The sequence below is a fragment of the Bos mutus genome, chromosome 9 (genome assembly GCF_027580195.1).
Source record: "Bos mutus isolate GX-2022 chromosome 9, NWIPB_WYAK_1.1, whole genome shotgun sequence".
Taxonomy (NCBI): Eukaryota; Metazoa; Chordata; class Mammalia; order Artiodactyla; family Bovidae; genus Bos; species Bos mutus.
The window spans coordinates 39,088,758-39,110,387 of NC_091625.1; the positions used below are offsets into that span (position 1 = coordinate 39,088,758).

General features: G+C 37.1%; 1 protein-coding gene across 8 annotated transcripts in view; it reads left to right on the forward strand.

The window, feature by feature from the left end:
• Positions 1-21,630, forward strand: part of REV3L (REV3 like, DNA directed polymerase zeta catalytic subunit) — a 180,017-nt gene that overhangs the window by 52,541 nt on the left and 105,846 nt on the right. For all 8 annotated transcript variants that reach the window (XM_070376418.1, XM_070376420.1, XM_070376419.1 and 5 more), the window contains 3 exons: positions 11,094-11,283; positions 16,996-17,070; positions 20,431-20,591. In XM_070376418.1, coding sequence (XP_070232519.1) covers positions 11,094-11,283; positions 16,996-17,070; positions 20,431-20,591 — 426 coding nt within the window. The remainder of the gene's footprint in view (positions 1-11,093; positions 11,284-16,995; positions 17,071-20,430; positions 20,592-21,630) is intronic.

A 21,630-nucleotide genomic window follows, 5' to 3' on the forward strand; every position in this document is an offset into this window, starting at 1 on the left:
TGAGATGGCTGGATGGCATCACCAACTCGATGGACATGAGTTTGAGTGAACTCCAGGAGTTGGTGATGGACAGGGAGGCCTGGCATGCTGCAGTTCATGGGGTCGCAAAGAGTTGGACACGACAGCCACTGAACTGAACTGAACTGATACTTCATTTATAGTTATAAAATATTGGCTATATTCCCTGTGTTGTAAATTACATCCTTGTAGCATATTTTATACATAATAGTTTGTACCTCTAAATCCTCTACCCGTAAATTGCCCTTCCTCCTTTCCATCTCCCTCCTGGTAACCACTAGTTCTCTATGAATGTGAGTCTTTTTTGTTGTATTCACTAGTTTTGTATTTTTTTAGATTACACATTTAAGTGATGTATCATGCAATATATGTGTTTCTCTGACTTATTTCACTTAGCATCAGTTTCAGTTTAGTCTCTCAGTCATGTCTGACTCTATGAGACCCAATGGACTGCAGCACGCCAGGCCTCCCTGTCTATCACCAACTCCCAAAGTCTACCCAAACTTCTGTCCATTGAGTTGGTGATGCCATCCAGCCATCTCATCCTCTGCCGTCCCCTTTTCCTCCTGCCCTCAATCTTGCCCAGCATCAGGGTCTTTTCAGATGAGTCAGCTCTTCGCATCAGGTGGCCAAAGTATTGGAGTTTCAGCTTCAAGATCAATCTTTCCAATGAACACCAGGACTAATTTCCTTTAGGATGGATTGGTTGGATCTCCTTGCAGTCCAAGGGACTCTCAAGAGTCTTCTCCAACACCACAGTTCAAAAGCATCAATTCTTCGGCGCTCAGCTTTCTTTAGAGTCCAACTCTCACATCCATACATGACCACTGGAAGAACCATAGCCTTGACTAGATGGACCTTTGTTGGCAAAGTAATGTCTCTGCTTTTTAATATACTGTCCAGGTTGGTCATAACTTTCCTTCCAAGGAGTAAGCGTCTTTTAATTTCATGCCTGCAGTCACCATCCGCAGTGATTTTGGAGCCCAAAAACATAAAGTCAGTCACTGTTTCCCCATCTATTTCCCATGAAGTGATGGGACCGGATGCCATGATCTTAGTTTTCTGAATGTTGAGCTTTAAGCCAACTTTTTCACTCTCCTCTTTGACTTTCATCAAGAGGCTCTTTAGTTCTTCTTCACTTTCTGCCATAAGGGTAGTGTCATCTGCATATCTGAAGTTATTGATATTTCTCCCAGCAGTCTTGATTCCAGCTTGTCATCTTCCAGCTCAGCATTTCTCATGATGTACTCTGCATAGAAGTTAAATAAGCAGGGTGACAATATACAGCCTTGACGTACTCCTTTTCCTATTTGGAACCAGTCTGTTATTCCAGGTCCAGTTCTAACTGTTGCTTCTTGATCTGCATACAGATTTCTCAAGAGGCAGGTCAGGTGGTCTGGTATTCCCATCGTTTGAAGAATTTTCCACAGTTTATTGTGATCCACACAGTCAAAGGCTTTGGCATAGTCAATAAAGCAGAAATAGATGTTTTTCTGGAACTCTTGCTTTTTTGATGGTCCAGTGGATGTTGGCAATTTGATCTCTGGTTCCTCTGCCTTTTCTAAAACCAGCTTGAACATCTGGAAGTTCACAGTTCACGTACTGTTGAGACCTGGCTTGGAGAATTTTGAGCATTACTTTACTAGCATGTGAGATGAGTGCAATTGTGCGGTAGTTTGAGCATTCTTTGGCATTGCCTTTCTTTGGAATTGGAATGAAAACTGACCTTTTTCAGTCCTGTGGCCACTGCTGAGTTTTCCAAATTTGCTGATATATTGAGTGCAGCATTTTCACAGCATCATCTTTTAGGATATGAAATAGCTCAATCAGAATTCCATCACCTCCACTAGCTTTGTTCATAGTGATGCTTCCTAAGGCCCACTTGACTTCACATTCCAGGATGTCTGGCTCTAGGTGAGTGGTCACACCAAGGTGATTATCTGGGTCGTGAAGCTCTTTTTTGTACAGTTCTTCTGTGTATTCTTGCCCCCTCTTCTTAATATCTTCTGCTTCTGTTAGGTCCATAACATTTCTGTCCTTTATCAAGCCCATCTTTGCATGAAATGTTCCCTTGGTATCTCTAATTTTCTTGAAGAGATCTCTAGTCTTTCCCATTCTGTTGTTTTTCTCTATTTCTTTGCATTGATCGCTTTCTTATCTCTCCTTGCTATTCTTTGGAACTCTGCATTCAGATGCTTATATCTTTCCTTTTCTCCTTTGCTTTTTGCTTCTCTTTTCACATCTATTTGTAAGGCCTCCCCAGACAGCCATTTTGCTTTTTTGCATTTCTTTTCCACGTGGATGGTCTTGATCCCTGTCTCCTGTACAGTGTCACAAACCTCCGTCCATAGTTCATCGGGCACTCTGTGTATCAGATCTAGTCCCTTAAATCTATTTCTCACTTCCACTGCATAATCATAAGGGATTTGATTTAGGTCATACATGAATGGTCTAGTGGTTTTGCCCACTTTCTTCAATTTGAGTCTGAATTTGGCAATAAGGAGTTCATGATCTGAGCCACAATCAGCTCCCGGTCTTGTTTGTGCTGACCTTATAGAGCTTCTTTGGCTGCAAAGAATATACTCAATATGATTTTGGTGTTGGCCATCTGGTGATGTCCATGTGTAGAGTCTTCTCTTGTGTAGTTGGAAGAGGGTGTTTGCTATGACCACTGTGTTCTCTTGGCAAAACTCTGTTAGCCTTTGCCCTGCTTCATTTTGTACTCCAAGGCCAAATTTGCCTGTTACTCCAGGTGTTTCTTGACTTCCTACTTTTGCATTCCAGTCCCGTATAATGTAAAGGACTTCCCCTATAATGAAAAACATTTTTTTGGGTGTTAGTTCTACAAGGTCTTGTAGATCTTCTTAGAACTGTCCAACTTCAGCTTCTTCAGCGTTACTGGTCAGAGAATAGACTTGGATTACCTTGATATTGAATGGTTTGCCTTGGAAATGAACAGAGATAATTCTCTCGCTTTTAAGACTGCATCCAAGTACTGCATTTTGGACTCTTGTTGACCATGATGGCTACTCCATTTCTTCTAAGGGATTCCTGCCCACAGTAGTAGATATAATGGTCATCTGAGTTAAATTCACCCATTCCTGTCCATTTTAGTTCACTGATTCCTAGAATGTTGATGTTCACTCTTGCCACCATCTGTTTGACCATTTCCAATTTGCCTTGTTTCATGGACCTAACATTCCAGGTTCCTATGCGGTATTGCTCTTTACAGCATTGGATGTTACTTCTGTTATCAGTCACATCCACAACTGGGTTTTGTTTTTGCTTTGGCTCCGTCCCTTCATTCTTTCTGGAGTTATTTCTCTACTGATCTCCAGTAGCATATTGGGCCCTTACTGACCTGGGGAGTTCCTCTTTCAGTATCCTATAATTTTGCCTTTTCATACTGTTCTTGGGGTTCTCAAGGCAAGAATACTGAAGTGGTTTGCCATTCCCTTCTCTAGGGGACCACATTCTGTCAGGTCTCTCCACCATGACCCGTCCATCTTGGGTGGCCCCACACGGCATGGCCTAGTTTCACTGAGTTAGACAAGGCCATGGTCCATGTGATCAGATTGGCCTGTTGTCTGTGATTGTGGTTTCAGTCTGTCTGCCCTCTGATGCCCTCTCTCAGTGCCTACTGTCTTACTGGGGTTTCTCTTACCTTGGAGGTGGGGTATCTCTTCACAGCTGCTCCAGGAAAGTGCAGCTGCTGCTCCTTACCTTGGATGTGGGGTATCTCCTCACAGCCAGTGCTCCTGACCTTGCACGTGGGGTATCTCCTCTCAGCGGCTCACCACTCCAGCGCTGCACAGCATAAGTATCACTTAGCATAATACCGTCCAAATCCATCCATGTTGTTACATATGGCAAAATTTCATTCTTTTTTTGTGGCAAAGTAGTATTCTGGGGGTGTGTGTGTGTGTGTATACATATGTACACAGCTTCTTTATCCGTGCATCTGCTGATGAACACTTAGGTTACTTCCATATCTTGGAAATTATAAAAAATGCTGCTGTGAATATTGGGGTGCATATATCTTCTTGAATAATTACTTCCTCTGCCGTTCTGAATGTACTTCTTCCCGTTGCTATGTATTTTTATTAGCATTCTGTTTCCAGTCTCTTATGCAGCTTCTCTTTGCTTGTTTTTCTCTTATATGTTTCTACTGGACCCTTGGAACTCTGGTTCCATGGCTAACATACTTTATTGTTGTTTAATCACTAAGTTGTGTCCGACTCTTTTGTGACACCATGGACTGTAGCCCACCAGGCTGCTCTGTCCATGGGATTTCCCAGGCAAGAATACTGAAGTGGGTTGCCATTTCCTTCTCCACGGGATCTTCCTGACTCAGGGATTGAACCTGCATCTCCTGCATGGCAGGATGATTCTTTACCACTGAGCCACCTGGAAGCCTGCTAACATACTTACGTTCTCAATTATTCACTGACTGTTACTGCTCTTTTCTTTTCAGGGACTGATTCTCTCACATCCCACATAAATCAAAATCCTCTATTTCTCCCTTAAATGTTAGTATTCCTCAAGTTTCTGGCCTACACCCCTTCTATTGTCTGTCTTATTGCCCCTGAGCACTCTTACCTGATTGTTGCTCAGACTCTCAAGTCTGTCGTCTTCTGTGGCCCAGATCTTTGTCTTAAATTCCACATCTGTATCTAATTGTGCTTAATGTAAATCTTTGGAATTTCTATAGACACATAAAATTTCTTAAGTTCAAAATATAAATCAATTTTTATTTCTTTCTCAGTTTCTAGTTGCCTAAACCAAAAATGTGGGTCGTTTTTTATTCTTTCTTTTTTACCCTTCCTCCATATATTAGAGTCAGTTACTTTTCAGTTCTGTGCCCTAAATCTTCTTGAACTCAATTTTCTTCATCTCTACTGACATCTCTTGCCTGAAGTACTCCCGTAGACTCCTAAACAGATCTTCCCGTTATAGTCCCATTCTGTCCCGACCTTCTTCACAGTGTGTCCACAAGGAAATTATAAAATGCAAATCCACAGAAGTCACAGAGTCTACACACGCGCGCATGTACGTGTACACACACACACACACACACACACACACACACACACACACACACACACACACACACTTTGCCCTTCTCTTCGTTGCATTTCTTGCTCCGTCCTTTTTCCTGATTCTGGACAATGTCATGCTCCTATTCACTTTCAGTTACATACCACACTATTCTTTCTCCTTTGCTTTTTGTTGCTTCGTCAGGGAAACCTTCCTGTATTCTTACAAACTGTATTACATACCTCTAGATATAGAATTACCATACTATAATTGCCTGTTTACTCATCTTTATCTCCAAGTAGAATGCCAGGTCCATGAGATCAGAGACTGTGGTTATGAGCAGCCTGTGGCCTAGCACTTAACAATTGGCTTCCACAAATTATTTGATGAATAGCAAATTTATGCCTACATACACGAATGATGGAACCAACCATCTTGAGCACTGAGAATACAAAGATATATTCAGCAAATGTTATAAGTAAAACAGCCCTTTGAAACATCTGGTGTTTGAAGGATATAGCTCTGCTAGTAATGCAGCATTACTAACTTAAAGCCAGTGATTCTAAATGAAGTCCTTTATGCGTTAGTTTAAAAATACATTGCCATGAATATATATATGAAACCCCAAAGCATTATTTAGAAATGAAAGGAGAAAGTGAAGAGAAACTATTCAATAGGAAGTTATATATATATATATGCCCATAATAAAGTTCGTGATTATACTTATTTTTATATTATTTTGTTTTTAATTTCTGGGTCATTGAGAAGTAGGTGACTTCTTCCTTCCTGCCTGTCTTTTACACAAATTGTATAATATTTAGAAACTATTTATAAGCAACAAGAAAAAAAATGAAATCATCCATTATCTGATTTAATATATATAGTTTCACAATTGAAATAAATCTGAATATCACCAGAAATAGATATATCATAAGCATCTCTCTTTGCTAGGAAATACATCAATACCATCTATTACTGAGGCTAGCAAACTTTATACCACATAGTATATATTTGAAGCTTTAAGGGCTAGAAGGTCTTTGTCATAATTATTCAGCTCCTCCTATATTTGTAACAGACCATTCCAAATGGGTGTGGTGTATTCCAATAAAATTTTACTTACAAAAACAGGTGGCAAGCAGGATTTGGTATGAGAGCCATAGATATGTTCTGTGATACATATAAACCATAATTACTTAATCTCCTATTTGAAGATGTTTATTATCTTCATTTTTTACAATTATTATACTGTCTTAACATCTTAATATCTAAATCTTATTCTTAACTTTTTTCCTTAGCATAAATCCTGGAAAATATTTCTAAGGCTAAGAGTATATCCTTAAGACTGCTTTTTTTCATGAGAATAAGTGATATAACACTTGCTTTTAAACTGTGACTGTTAGGAGTTTTGTTTGGTTCATTTTGTGGTTTTTGTGGGGCTAGGAAAAGAAAGATGGAGTGATGGAGGCAAAGAAAGACTGGAGGGAAACATTGAATGATCGTAATATAAAACTTAAGAGATGTTTCATGAAGAAGAAAATAAGAGAAATTTCATAAATACAAATTTTTCTGTTCACATAAACAAGTTTTTTGTTTGTTTGTTTGTTTGTTTGTTTCATAGCTCTATAGAGTTTCATTTAAAATTTTGTATAGATTGAGATTTGGGAGATGGGGTTTGCAAATTTCAAAATGAGCTTTTCTTAATCAGTCTCCTAAGATACTCTTAAGCCAGCATGGTTTTGATTGTGATTACCAGTCAGCTTGTTTTGAAAAAAAAGGAAAAAAGAGGCGGTTAAATTTTCCTGTTCTGGTTGACAGGGAAGTCTAATCAGAGCAAGGATTACTATCCATGGACAAAATCCTGCTTGTCCGCTGTTGTAAATGAAATTTTATTGCAACACAGCCATGGCCGTTTATTTAAGTACTGTCTGTGACTGCTTTCAGGCTACGATAACAGGAGTTCCATAGTTATAGCAGAGACAGTGTAGCCCATAAAACCTAAAATATGTACTGTATCCCACTTAACAGAAAAAAAAATTTTCAGACCCCCAAATAAGAGGAATGACACATTAGTCTTTCTATTATTGAAAATGGATCTACAAACCCAGAAGTCATTTTGTTACAGATAGACTAACACGATTTTAGAAGCACAGTTAATTCAGATCCCAAATCTAGGCTCTTAAAATATAGAAGAAAATGTGAGAGAACAATAAAAGAAATATTGGAATACAGAGGGCTTAATGTTTAGTGAAGTTTTAAGTTCTGTGAGAGATTAGATTTAGAGCACCAAACACTGGCTGTTACAGAAGCACCTACCTGAGTTATAAAATCCCTTCTCACATAATTGGAAAACAGCCAATTCCACAAAGTTTTGCTATAGTATCTTTAAAAGTGAGAAGTTATGCCGTGACAGGTTCAGTGGAAAATTTTTTGAAACCTGTTTACATAGGCTTATTCTCCCAATGACAAGTCCTTGTTCCTACTGAATTTGTTGCTTTAATTCAGTTTCACATAACAATAATAGGGAACATTCAGAAAGTAGGGATATTTTCTTTCTTTGGATCCAGGTTACCTGGAAATAGCTAATATCCAGAATCCCAAATCATTTAGTAAGGTTTTGAAGCAGCATAGCTTTTGTTAATTTGAGAAAGACATTATTAAGAGAATCTTGTGTGGAAGTCTTTGGAGTATAGTAGAAATGCCTCGAGGCTGAAGTAGAATCTTCCTCTTAACTAGGCCACTAAAGAGATGTTGAAAAAACCTGAGTCTGTAGTACCAGCTACTTGGGCTGCTTCTATGAGGGAGAAGCCACTAATGCTCACACCACTGGTTTTAGGGTGTTCCCTCACAGCTGAGTCTAACCCTTAGGGGAGTGAGGGCAGATGAGTTTATCTGAGGGGCTGTTCCTCTATATGGTCCCACACATTTGTGTGGGATAGAGCTAATGGAAGGAAATAAATAAAAAGTCTGTATCTTGTCAATATCAAGCAGTGCTACAGCAGAGCTACAAATTTTGCAGTAATAAAAGACATACTGTTGCCAAAAAGACATTGACTCATTCATTTTTACACATTTCTCTTTGTTTTAACTTTTGAGTCTTATTTTCTCTTGTTTCTGTGACACTTATTCTGTATTAGAGCTGTTACAGCTCTGCCAAGAATTCCTTATGCTGTGGTTGCTCTTCAGGAGATTCTTCTTGAGAAGGGGTGGTAAGTAAAGCACTGAGCCATCTCTCGCTGCTGTAGAGCTAGACGGAGGTGCATCTGTTTTGATGTAGTGACTACAGCTTTGAGTGGGACTTAGGATCCTTCAGGGTGGTGGTGCCTTAGTTGTATCTGAGTCCCTCTGTTTTCACAGATATGTTTTTTCAGATGTTCTAGGCTTTCACACCATTCCTTCTCCTTAAGCAACTATTCTGTTTTGCTGGAAGCTCTTGCATTCATTTAATAAATGTCTATTAAACACATATGTTTTGTGTTGGATCCTGGGGGTTTTATGATCATTGAAACACAGCATCAGGTCCCAGAGAGTTTGCAGTCAGATGGGAGAGTCAGATAAAGAAACAGGTGTTAATAGAACAAAATAAAAACTGAGGAATTAAGAATTAAGGAAGCCAGTTATTAATTAAAAAAAAAAATATTGAACCAGAATGGTTAAATGGAAAGAGCATTGGTTTTAAATTTTGTTGATCTGATTTTAAATCTTGATTCAGTTACCTAATAGGTATGTTATTTTACTAAAGTTAACCTTTGTGGCACTGGCAAGGTTGTTCTAAGTTTTAGAAACAAATGCATGTAAAGCACTTGATGTCCATTGCCTACTGAATAGATCATTTCTGTTTTTTACCTAAATCATACACCATGGATTTTTATAGTTCCAAAACCTATAAATAGAAAGATCATTTCTCTGGCCCCTACTCCACAGGAGATATGAAAAGAGGATATTTTAAATGTTTAAATGAACTTTGTAAACATCCTGCCTATGAGGAAACTTAGAAATGAAATTTTATAATTATTTCTTATAAAATGTATCTAAATTTCCATTATTAAGATATTGATTAAAATTAAAGCTTAACAGTATTACTTGTAAAATATGCTAGTAATTCTGTAATCACTGGTCTTAGATTTTATTTGTCAACTTAAAAAGGGAATGCAGTTCTGTCTCCTCACCTCCCTGGAGCACTCGGTGGTTTAGCATGTCAGTTACTTTTAACCAAACTGTGGTTTATATCCAGAAGTTATAATGGTTATAACCTTTTTTCATGAGATGTTCAAAAAACATTAAAATAGATCATCAGTAAATTGATAAATATATTTTTTAAGACTCATTCATTATTTCAATGAGTTTTTTTCTATTTAAAGAATTAAAAGCTGCAATATTTAGAAAATAATATCATGCTGCATGGTGACTCAGACAGTTAAGACTTGTCTGCAATGCTAGGAGATCCGGGTTTGATCCCTGGGTCAGGAAGATCCCCTGGAGAAGGAAATGGCAGCCCACTCCAGTATTCTTGCTTGGAAAATTCCATGGACGGAGAAGCCTGGTAGGCTATAGACCGTGGGGTCACAAAGAGTCAGACATGACTGAGTGACTTCACTTTCACTTTGATTGTGTTGTATTTAGAATGAAACAGAATAAAGAATTTGCTTTTAAATGAAAGAGTTTTTTTTATTTCTTTGAAATTATGTAACATAAAATTAGAAATTGAAATTGGTCTAACAGCAACAGAATTTATAATTCTTCGAAAATGTCAAAGTTAGTAGCTCAAATCTGAATACTGTACTGAGGAGGGCATAGATCTTATTCCATTATGTGACCGTTGCAGTTTTGTTACACTTTATAACTATTCCAGATTTATTTGTTAATTCTGTTACAGCTGTCCCTTAAAAATAAGACAAGCTGATATTATTCACTAGAAAAAGTATAAATACAAAATATCAACAGAACATGAAACTCTTTTTTATGTATTTGTTTTATGTAAATCACTCTAAATTATAAATAGGAAATAGTGATCAAACAAAAACTTTTCTGAAGAAAGAAAAAGCCAGGAAACAAGAGTGGGATGAGAGGTTGGGGAGAAGCCTTAGGAGGGTGTTGGCAGGGCAGTGCAATGATAGTGACAGAATGAGAAAATGGGTGTGTTCTTCTGTCACTGCTGTTTTCCTCTGTGTTTGTATCAGACAAATGGCACATGCCCAAGGGGAACGAGGGACAATGTTCTGAGGACAGGAACCGCTTTTATACAGCCCTGCCAGTTTCGTGAGAGTAATAGTGCATCTGCTTTTGTTACTTAACCTTGCTGTGGACACATTACTGTTTCTGTAGCACTTTCTTTAGTGGGTTCTCACTCAGGTTGTCATGGCTGTATGGGATTGTCTGTTGGCAGATCAGCACCATTTACCCTTTCTGCACCTTGCCTAATGTGATGACTTCCTGGAAAATGTGCATGCTTGTTTTTTCCCCTCATTGTGTCTTCCCTGTCCCACTTCACCAAATGTGCAATTTAGATATCCAGAAGTCCATTACAGACAATTGATATGTAGGGATTGTCTTTTGTTTTTGTCTGTTTTGATTTTTTTCCCTTAACAGTAGAATTTCATTTTTGCCCTTCCCAACTACCTCCTCTCCATAGCAAAATTCCGCCCACTGGAATGTGAAGATAGACATTAACTGATTTATTTAGTAAACTTTCACTAAATTTTTGTATGCTTCATAACACTGTGTTATGTGGTATTACAGGGCAGTTTGGTGAAGTACATAAAAGTAGTTAGATTGTGAAGATGAAGTATTCCAACATATTATCACCAAAACTACTATTTAAATCATTCTCTAATGCTTATATTTATAAAACACTTCTAAATGTTCTGTTGCAAGATATAGTCAATACAGGTGGCTTTAACTATGGGTTAGTTTCTTCAGCCCTTCCCTCAGATAAGCTGGGCTGTCATTAGACCATTTAAATGACTTGTATTCTGAGCTTTATAATGTTAAGGTTTTAAAATGCATCTCCAGTCTAAACTTTACAATGTGTTACATTTTAGGTCAGAAGACATGTCTTCATCTGCATGGCATCTTTCCTTACCTCTATGTGCCATATGATGGTTATGGACAGCAGCCAGAAAGCTATCTGTCTCAGATGGCATTCAGTATCGACAGAGCACTTAATGTGGCTTTAGGCAATCCATCTTCCACTGCTCAGCACGTGTTCAAGGTGTCATTAGTATCAGGAATGTAAGTATATGATAACATCTTTTTAAATTTCTATTTCTTTGTATTTATATTGTTATTCCAGTTAAAAGAAAATATATCCAATCCAGATATACTCTGTTCATTTTTCCTTTAATTCTAATCTAATGGAACTGGGATGAAATTTCTTTATATATACTATATATATACTACAAGCTTTTAAAATCAATTTTTATTGCAATGAAAAATAAATGGTTAACAGTGATTTTTAACTTTTTCCATTTCTCTGCTTCCTAGAACTGTAGAAATTCATCATTTCTACATTCATGTAGAAATTCATGTAATTCATTCATCAACTATTTATTGAGCACCTTTTATGTGCCAGGCACTCTTCTAGGTGCTTGGGATATACTGGTGAACAAAACAAAGATCCTTGTCCCTGTGGAAGTGACATTGTAGTAATGCAAAACCAATGGAAAATAACCGATGAATACAACATGAAATAAATTTATTGATTTATTACATGATAGATAGTGCTATACAATAAAATATGTAGAACAGGGTAAGAAGGATCATTAGTGTGGGTTAGAGAAGTAGACTGGCTGCAGTTTTGTATAGGGTAATCAAGGAAGGTGTCATTGACATGGTACATGAGATTTGAGCAAAGACTTGAAGGTTGGGGGTGGGACAAAATGGAGACCAGGTGGCTGGAGCAGAGGGAAAGGAGAGTGGACAAAATGAGATTAGCGAGATATAAGAGGATGGAGATCATGCTGGCCAGTAGATCACCATAATCAGTTTTATCTGGTTTGACACCATGAGAATGCACTATCGGATCTCCAAATACAAGGAACATAATTGAACAATGGCCCCAGCTACTGCGCTGAAATCCATTTATCATCCTATGTAAGCTGAAGCCATTTTTTCACAGGCTTCTCCCACCCAGTGGCTAAGCACTGTAAGAATACTAAGACAGGCCTGTTTGTGGGAGACACTTGGGGACCTTCAGGCAGCCTTTCTGAACTTTCACTAGAATCACATTGCTATAGAAGACACTTCCACTCATCTTCCCTCTCTCTCTCCTTCACTTAGATAGGACCTGTATCTAAGTCTGGTGGCTTTCCTTCTCCTTCGTGAGGGCTACCTCATACTCTTTCACAGGTGTTTCCACTAATTTCTTGCTCATTTTGACTTGGAACTTCTTGAAGGACTTCAGACTAACACACTTGCTGCCACTGCTGCTAAGTCGCTTCAGTCGTGTCTGACTCTGTGCGACCCCAGAGACAGCAACCCACCAGGCTCCCCCGTCCCTGGGATTCTCCAGGCAAGAATACTGGAGTGGGTTGCCATTTCCTTCTCCAATGCATGAAAGTGAAAAGTGAAAGGGAAGTTGCTCAGTCATGTCCGACTCGTAGCTACCCCATGGACTGCAGCCGACCAGGCTCCTCCATCTATGGGCTTTTCCAGGCAAGAGTACTGGAGTGGGTTGCCAAACACACTTGAGAACTTAGTAAAAATACATTCTTTGCTCTGATCCCAGACCTGATGAATCATATACTCTAGTTGTGGGGTCAGAAATTTGTGAGCCTTTCTGCTGATTCTGATGCGTATTCAAGTTTGAGAACCATTGAAGTAGGCTATTCTAAAGACTTTGGTTTCTATTCTGAGCTATTACGTGGTTTTGAGCAGCCATGATCTAACTTTGAAAGGTTTACTTTAGCCTGTGTAAAGACTAGATTGTAGGAGCACAAGAGTTGAATAGGGAGAACATTAGGACTGTTTCATTAATCTGGGTGAGAAAATATGAACGTTTGAACATGGGTAGTAGCAGGGGAGTAGTGAGAACTGGTCAGCTTCTAGATCTATTCTGAGAGTTGAATCCTCGAGATTTGTTCTCTGATTGGATGAGGTTTGTGAGAAGAATCAAGGATGGCTACGAAACTTTGAGTTGGTGCAGATAGAGCAGGCTGGCAGGAAAGTTTGGAGCTCATACTGGAATATATGAGTTGAATATATCTCTGTGAAATCCATCTTAAATCTGTCTACGTCCACCTGAATCCAGGTTTTCCTCTGGACTACCAGTGTCCTTTTAATTGAATTTTCTTCTGTTCTTATCTCACCTCAGAGCTACAGAAGTACTCTTTTTATAATGTAAATTGAGTCCTTTTAAAATCATTTAAAATCCTTGAGTGTCTTCATATTGTTTATAGAATAAAATTTAGGCTTCTAACCACAGCCTATGTGATCTGACGCCTGCCTGATCTGACGCCTGACATCTGCCTAGCCTGACACCTGTTTCTATTCTATCCAGAAACACTGGACTTCTTACAGTTTCTCTGATATACTGAGCTCTTGCACACGCAGTTTTCTTTCCTTGAGTGCTCTGCCCTTCCCCAGAACTTCAAATCCTTCACCTCTCCAGAGAAGTTTTCTGACTTCCCTTCTTAAAAATAGGTTGATGTTTTTGTTTTGTATCTTTAGCCCATTCTTTGTTTCCTTTTGTACTTCACTGTTGTTCTTGTTGTTTAGTCACTAAGTCCTATCCTACTCTTTTGTGACCCCGTGACTGTAGCCCTCCAGGCTTCTCTGCCCATGGGGTCAGGCAAGAACACTGGAGTGGGCTGCCATTTCCTTTTCCAGGGAGTACTTACTGTAGTTTCCAGTTATTTTAATTTTTTGTTTATTAGTTCTTATGCTTTTCTCACACCAGCACGTAAGTTTCATGAGAAAAAAGACCATGTTTGTCTGTCCATCATTATATCCCTTACACCTTGTATGGTGTTGAGCACTTAGTAGAGAAGGCTCAATAACTATTTGATGGAATGAATGAATCATGTGAAAGTTCACACCCATCCTATGATAGCAACAGTTAGGTTAAAGATAATCATCAGCTTTATGTTCTACATTTTTTATGTTTAATGATTTCTGAGGACTTTCCTATACGTATTCTCATTTCAAAGTTGAATCTCCAAACAACCTAGTGGAACAAATAATGAGTCACCAACCTTTTTGTATTTTTGATGGGCATTTGTTAAAAGCATAGCCATATTTTTAAGAGCAGTTGATAGAAATCTAGAAACCTGGAGGCAAAGGTGAGCTATTTAGTCTAATTTATGACTGCCATTCTCTTTTTCCTCCTGTTCTAATATTTTGGTTTTTTTTAATTATATAGGTCCCTTTTCCCCTTTTCCCGTACCGTCCATTGTAGCTTCCTTGAGTCCTTTACTCCTTCAGTATTGCGTACTTATTTAAGGTAGACAAAGTTGCATCTAGCTGTCTAATTAAAATTTGTACAAACTTAATTCCAGTCTTCCTAGACTGTGCATTATCCTGAAGCTAGGTTAAGAGAGAGGAAGGACCATGACCTTAGGCTCATTTCAGAGGTTCCCTGCCACTTAGCTACCATGAGTCTAGAAAATAGTCTATAAAAAGATTCTTAGTCCATCTAAATTAAGTTTTTTAAACTATCATTTTCCTTCTCATCATTATATTAAAAAACTAACTCCAATTATCAGGTGCAACTTTTTAAGTATAAACATATCTACCTTAGACTTAAGTATAAACATATTTACCTTAGACTCTGCTCCATTCTACTTTCTTCCAGAGAGTCTCCCGGTTGAGAAATTGTTTCGGCAAAATCAAGTAAAGTCAACAGTAGAAAGTAAGGATTCCAGGTTAAATTATACAGAGACTCTCTTGGCTAGAAGAAACAGAAAACTGAGTTTATAGAATGTCCAGGCTATATTTTGAGGCAGAATACATAGAAAAGCAGAATCCTAGATTTACAAAGAATTATAGAAATTTGATAGTCTTGTATTCAGCTATTGAAATTTATAAGGTTCTAACTGTAAAAACCTAAAAATCTTGAGCAAAAACAAGGATAACATGGGTCACACCAGTGCAGATTTAAGTGTCTTCATTTCCATTTACCTGGCTAAAAGTGTAACCCCTATATCTTTAGACAAAGAGCTATATTTATGTGTATGAAAAATACCAAAGCAGGAGGAATAAAGTCTTGAATTTTGCCAGTGAAAGAGAATGAGATCATTCATATAATGTATCTTTCACCCTTCATAGCAACAAAAATGGGGTGGAGAGGAAGTGGTGTTATTATTTTTTTTTTTTGAAGAGGGGGTAAAGGGTCGGGGATAGGGAATGAGGGTCAGTGCAGGCCTTTCAGAGGAGGTGAGTTTAAGCAGAGGCCTGACTGCAGATTGAAAGTAAGCCATGCAATGGTTCAGGGCAGAACTTTCCAGGCAGAGGGAATGGCAAGTTACTTGAAAATGAATCGTTAGAAGGGTTGAAATGTTTGGAATGGCTGGAGGGAAAAGGGTGAATGGGTATGAGGTAAGATTGGAGTGAGTGGCAAGAATGAGACAAAGAACTTTTAGGACTTTTTCTTTTTAGTAGAAATTGCTTTACAGAAAATGTACAGATGATTCTGACCTAAAGGCTTAGAATAGCTTATTTTTTTAAAGTTATTTAAATATGCCTCAAATGACTGTGTTGCCAACTTACTTCTATACTTGAGGCCTACTACACTATCAGACGTGACAGAGAGAAAATGGTATTCTAATGAGGGTAAGTTCTGTCTGCTGCTGCTAAGTCGCTTCAGTCGTGTCCGACTCTGTGGGACCCCATAGACAGCAGCCCACTAGGCTCCTCTGTCCCTGGGATTCTCCAGGCAAGAATACTGGAGTGGGTTGCCATTGCCTTCTCCAATGAGTGAAAGTGAAAAGTGAAAGTGAAATCGCTTAGACGTGCCCGACTCTTAGCTAGTGCCCATCATAAGGGGAAAATACATTTTTTTTTTTGATGAAAAGAAACTGAGTTTATCCACCTAAAGATTCAACCAACTACTTACTTATAGACAAACTCCAGACAAATACTTTTTATTTTGCTTATAAATTCAGACCTATTTACATATTGTTTCTGATTATATAATCTTTGAAAATGGTAGTCTGTTTTAGAGTTTCAGATCCTCCTGAAATAATATAACATGATAGATAACTTATTCCTTCTTGCAGGACTTGTTTCTCCTTCTATCATACAGATTTTTGCTTCTCTCTTTGCCTACTGCTGCTGACTGATACCCTGAATTGAACCCAGCCTCAATATAAATAGGTTATTAGTAAGGCCATGATCTTTTCAATCTCTTAAATTCTGTCTGCACAGTTTTCACAGTTTCATTTGATTTGGGTGTGTGTTTTATACACACACACATATGTACATATATATAACAGGTAAATTGTCTCTCCTTAGTGAACTTGTAAAATTAATTTTGATGTTCAAATTAATAGAGACAAATAAGGAGAAGAGATACAAATGCAATTTGTATCCTTTGTCAGTTAAAGAATTTTGTTGATAAAGAGCTTTAGTTTCTGACAGAAAAAAAATGGGGGAAAGTGTGAGAAGGAAGGTCTCTCTTTCCCATGCATTGCCTGAGTAGAGCCACTTTTTAATGGAGCCATGATGGTTGAAATTAAAGTATAAATAGTTTGCTATTCCTTTTTATCCCCAGGTTTTTTAAATAAAGTGGTAGTTTTAAAAGAATTAAGATTTCATGTATCATGAAATATGACATTGTGGTAGGTTTAATTAAAAAGTCTTGGAGGTTTTTTGTTTTGTGTTTTTGGGGGAGGTGGTTGATAATGTTCAATGTAAGTAGTTAGGCCAGCTGAGTCCAATTAGGGCAATAAGTTGCATTATTTCATCTCTGATGAAAATAAATTGAAATATCTATTTCTTGTATTTCAGGCCTTTTTATGGTTATCATGAGAAGGAAAGACACTTTATGAAGATCTATCTTTACAATCCTGCAATGGTGAAAAGGTAAAAAGATAAGTGAAATAAAAATGTGAACACCTATCACTCAAGAATTTTAATAATAAAAAGAAAAATCTAGAAGAAAGGCCTGTATAGTTTGTAGCATTATTAAAGATATGTATTATACATATGTACATATATGAGTAAAGAGAGAGAGATCCATAGCTTGGACTCTAGGAAGGATATTTTAAGGGTAAGGGACCTTGTTTTATACCCCTTAACTGATTCTTTTCTGCCTTAAATTTAGAGAGTTTGTAGAAGTTGATAGAGGGATTATTGACTGCCTTGTATAATTGTAGTACCTTGTTAGCCAGACCGTATGTTCAATACCAAGAGAAATTTGTTCTTTAGTTTCAAAGCAAGGAGAAATGTGTGAGAGTGAGGCCATTGTGGGAGAGCTTTCTACTGTGAAAGGTTTCTACTTAACCTCTTTTCAGTACCTTTTTCTTCCTAATGAGATAGGTGATGATACTAACATTTTTCCATATTGTTTAATGAAATATATTACCATTTAGAAGATTTATATAACTTAGTGAATGTGTATTTTCCAAATGACGAGGGCAAGACATTAGAAGATTATGCATGAGTTAAAATAAAGTGTTAGGTAGACCAATAGATTTTAATGTAACTGAGTACAAAAAGTTCATTGATATGGTTTCCGCATTGGTGCTAAACTTTAAGAAACCACCACCCCCATTGCATGTCCATGTAATAATAACAAAGATCAACATTTACCTGAAAAGGCTATTCAGGTACTTTTCCTGTTTTCAATTATGTATCTGTGTATGGCTGGTTTTTTGTATGTTTCAATGCAACAGTATTTCTGAGCTGAAGCAGACATGAGCATCCAGCTGTCTTCTATTAAAACAGAGATTTGCAAAGATGTAAAATAATTCCTTTTTCTCACTAAATTGTTTTTGTTTTGAAAAATATAGATTTTTAAAAAATAAAACAATGTTATTTATGTTAACATAGCTTGGGTTTATTGTTATTCTTAAATTAATAAATGAGTCTCTTAAAATTTTCTGTTTTAACTTGATTTGGTAAATATCAATGGATATGAACCACATAAATAAAAGCTTTTTGATGCTAGCAGTAATTTTTAAGAATGAAAAGGAGTCCTGGGGCTAAAAAACTTGAGAACCATTGGAATACAACTCTCTTAAATTTCTGTCAGAGATTCTTAAAATCTATTCACAGCTGTTCTCTACTTTTCACTGCCTATTAGAGCAGGAGAGATTTACCCCTACCTTTAAAGCTCACGATCCACTCCCTTTGAGCCTTTCCTTTCATCTATCAGTTATCCCCTCTCCCTTTCCACACCATTTAAACAACAATAAGACTTAATTTTACACATACACACATTCATACTCAAAGACATTTATGCTCACAGCTATTCTCCTGGAAGAATTTAGCTATACTTTGTGTGTCCAGTATCTTATCTCCCGTTTGCTCTTTAACTTAATTCCAATTCTGCTCTCCAATTCAGGGGTTCCACTCAAATTGCTTTCCTTAATTAACGACCTCAGTGTTGTTAAATCCAATTAACACCTCTTACCTTTTGACCTCATGTCCATCAGTGCTTACACTACCTTAAAATAAGGTTGCTTTGATGTAAACATTTTTCTAGTTTTCCTCATACCTGTCTGGTCATTCATATTTATGCCATTTTGTTGGTTCCTCTTTTAACATATGTGTGGTTGGTCCTTGGACTTTTGTCTTGGGCATTTATCTTTTTCTCTATATGTGTTCCCCTCACTTTACGGTCTTACAAACTTCCATCGTTTTTGTTTTAATCTATAAGTATTTGGCTTCCAAATATATATCAGTAGCTTAAATTTTCCTTCAGAGCTCCTGATCAGTGTATCACACCATCTACTGGATAAATAGAATAGCACTATAGTTAAGAGATCTTAAGTCAGAAAAAATTGGAGTTGAATTTTAGCTCTTCCATTTTTTGTTTGTGTGATTTGGGGTAAGTTTTTGATCTAAGACTCAACTTCTCTGTTTATAAAATGGAGATAACAGTAGTTACCATAGTTTTGTAGTAAGTATTACTTGAGATTAAGCATTTAGAGCACCTGAGTTTAGACACCAGTTGTGCCTAATACACAGTGCCTCAAAATATGTTTGCTGTCTCTCGTCTATTAATAAAATTATCCTTAACCTCATCTCTAATATTTACCTGAACATTCCAGTATACCTCCAGTTTGTCTAAAACCAGTCAACTCCAGTTTGTCTAAAACCAAGTTTGTCTTTGTTCCTTCTCCAAATAAAAATCCACAAATAAACCTATTTTCTTCCAATCTGTTCTGTTTCAATAAATGCAGCACCACCAATTTGCTGCTTAACCTAGGCATTATCCTCAACGTATATTCTATCTCACCCCCCGCATCTAGTCAGTCATCAAGGCCTGACCATTTTATTCCTCATATGCTTCCTGAATCAATACATTTCCTTGATCCTTGTTAAAGCTGCCATCATCTTAGTTTTTCCACAGTACCCTCTCACTCTCTGTCTCTAGTGTTTTTCTTTCTTTAGCTAACCTGGTCATTTCAGTTTTCCTGTTCTCTTCACTTGACAGGTAAATTCTACCACCTCTTCAAATACGTTAGTAGGCTCTGCGTGATCTGACTTCTCATTACCTCTCTACTCTCCCACCACCACCACCATAGCCTCTGTCACTAAGCCTCACTCAGTGGTTTTAGTTCCCAAATAACCACGTTTTCTTGTGACCCTTGACATACTCAGTTTTATTTGGATGAAATGCTCCTTCTCGTCTGAGAAAAAGTATTTCTAGTTCATTGTTCTGCTTAGAGACGTCTCTCCAAGAAGGCTATGCAGAAACTACAGTCTGTTTATTGTCCCTTCTAGATGTTTTATATACTTCCCCCGCATAGTACTTTACGTTATTTATAATTGCCTATTGTTTGTACCCCCCCAATATGAAGGACAAATTACTCAGAGAAGAAAAATAACAAAAGTGGTAACATCTCTGTGTGGTTGATTGAATCATATGTCCTCTTTTAGAATTGTTGTATAATCTTTTCAAAATTTTTTCCTGGATTTTTTAAACAGCCTTTTTTCAGACATGTTAGCTTTTTCAGTATAGTTAGCATTAAATTGGTTTTAGAAGTCAAAATATTCATTTAAGACATTTTTTCTCATTTTCTTTCAGAGCTTGCAGCTTACTTTAAAACTTGATTTAAACTTTCAGTTGCCAAAAAAAATAAATTTTGAGTAAAACTGAAATGAAAATTTTGTGTTGTAGAGTAATATGTTTGTTCTCTATATTTGTATAACCATTATTTCACTTAACATTTTAGGAAACATAATTTTATGGTATAACTTTTTCTTCTAACTTAGGATATGTGAACTTTTGCAAAGTGGAGCCATAATGAATAAATTTTATCAGCCTCATGAAGCGCATATTCCCTACCTCCTACAGCTCTTCATTGACTACAATCTGTATGGAATGAATTTAATAAATCTGGCTGCTGTCAAGTTCCGAAAAGCAAGGAGGAAAAGTAAGGTTAATTTCACAAGTTCAAATTAAAGCTTTAAACAAGTATTATGTAATTGATGATTTATAAAATAATATGTACTTAAAAGTAAGTGCTGAGTGGATAAGGAATAGAAAGAAATATGCAAAAATATCTTATAGTTTATCAGGAAAAGAATCTCAATTTTTTTTGGTAACACCTTTATTCCTTACAATTCTCTCATTTAAAATGGACAGCTCTGGTTTTTAATATATTCAGAGTTGTGCATCCATCACCAGAGTCAAATATAGAACATTTTTCAGCACCTCTAAAGAAGCCCCGTAGTCTTGTAACAGTCTCCCGCAGTCCTCCCATGCCTTCACCTCTTAGCAACGGTTGATCTCCCTTCTGTCTCTATGTCTGCCCATGCTGCACATCTCATTTAAATGGAATCATATGTTTGTTTCACTTAGCCTAATGTTTTCAGAGTTCATCCATGTCATAGCATGTATCAGTATTTCATTCCTTTTTATGGCCAGCTAATACTCTGTTGTGTGAATATACTACATCATTTACTGATTCATCAATGACAGATGTCTGGGTTTCCTTCTTTTGGCTATTATGAACAATGTTGCTATGAACATTCATGTACAAATATTCATATAGCCATATGTTTTCATTTCTCTTGGGCATATACCTAGGAATAGAATTTCTGGTTAAAATACTCTAGCATCTTTTACATTTTATTCTGGCTGAATTCTTTCTCTTCTACTTAAGATAAAATAAAACCAGCATTTGTCCTGCAATTCTATGGTCCTTTCTGTTATGATTTTTTCCTTTTCTTTCATTGCCAAACTTTTAAAACCAAAAGTTCGCATTTTTTTCTCTTGTTGTTTACCCGCTGTTCTTTTTTGGCTTAACTCCTTGCACTTCTTCGGCCATACCCAAGCTGTGCTCTGAAAAGTAACCAGGGAGGATTTTTTCCTTGGAATGATGAGGTTAATAGGATCAACCTTCTCATAAAAACTAATTTAAGAGCTAGGTAAGGTTTTTTTGTTTTTTGGTGTTTTTAATCTTAAATGTA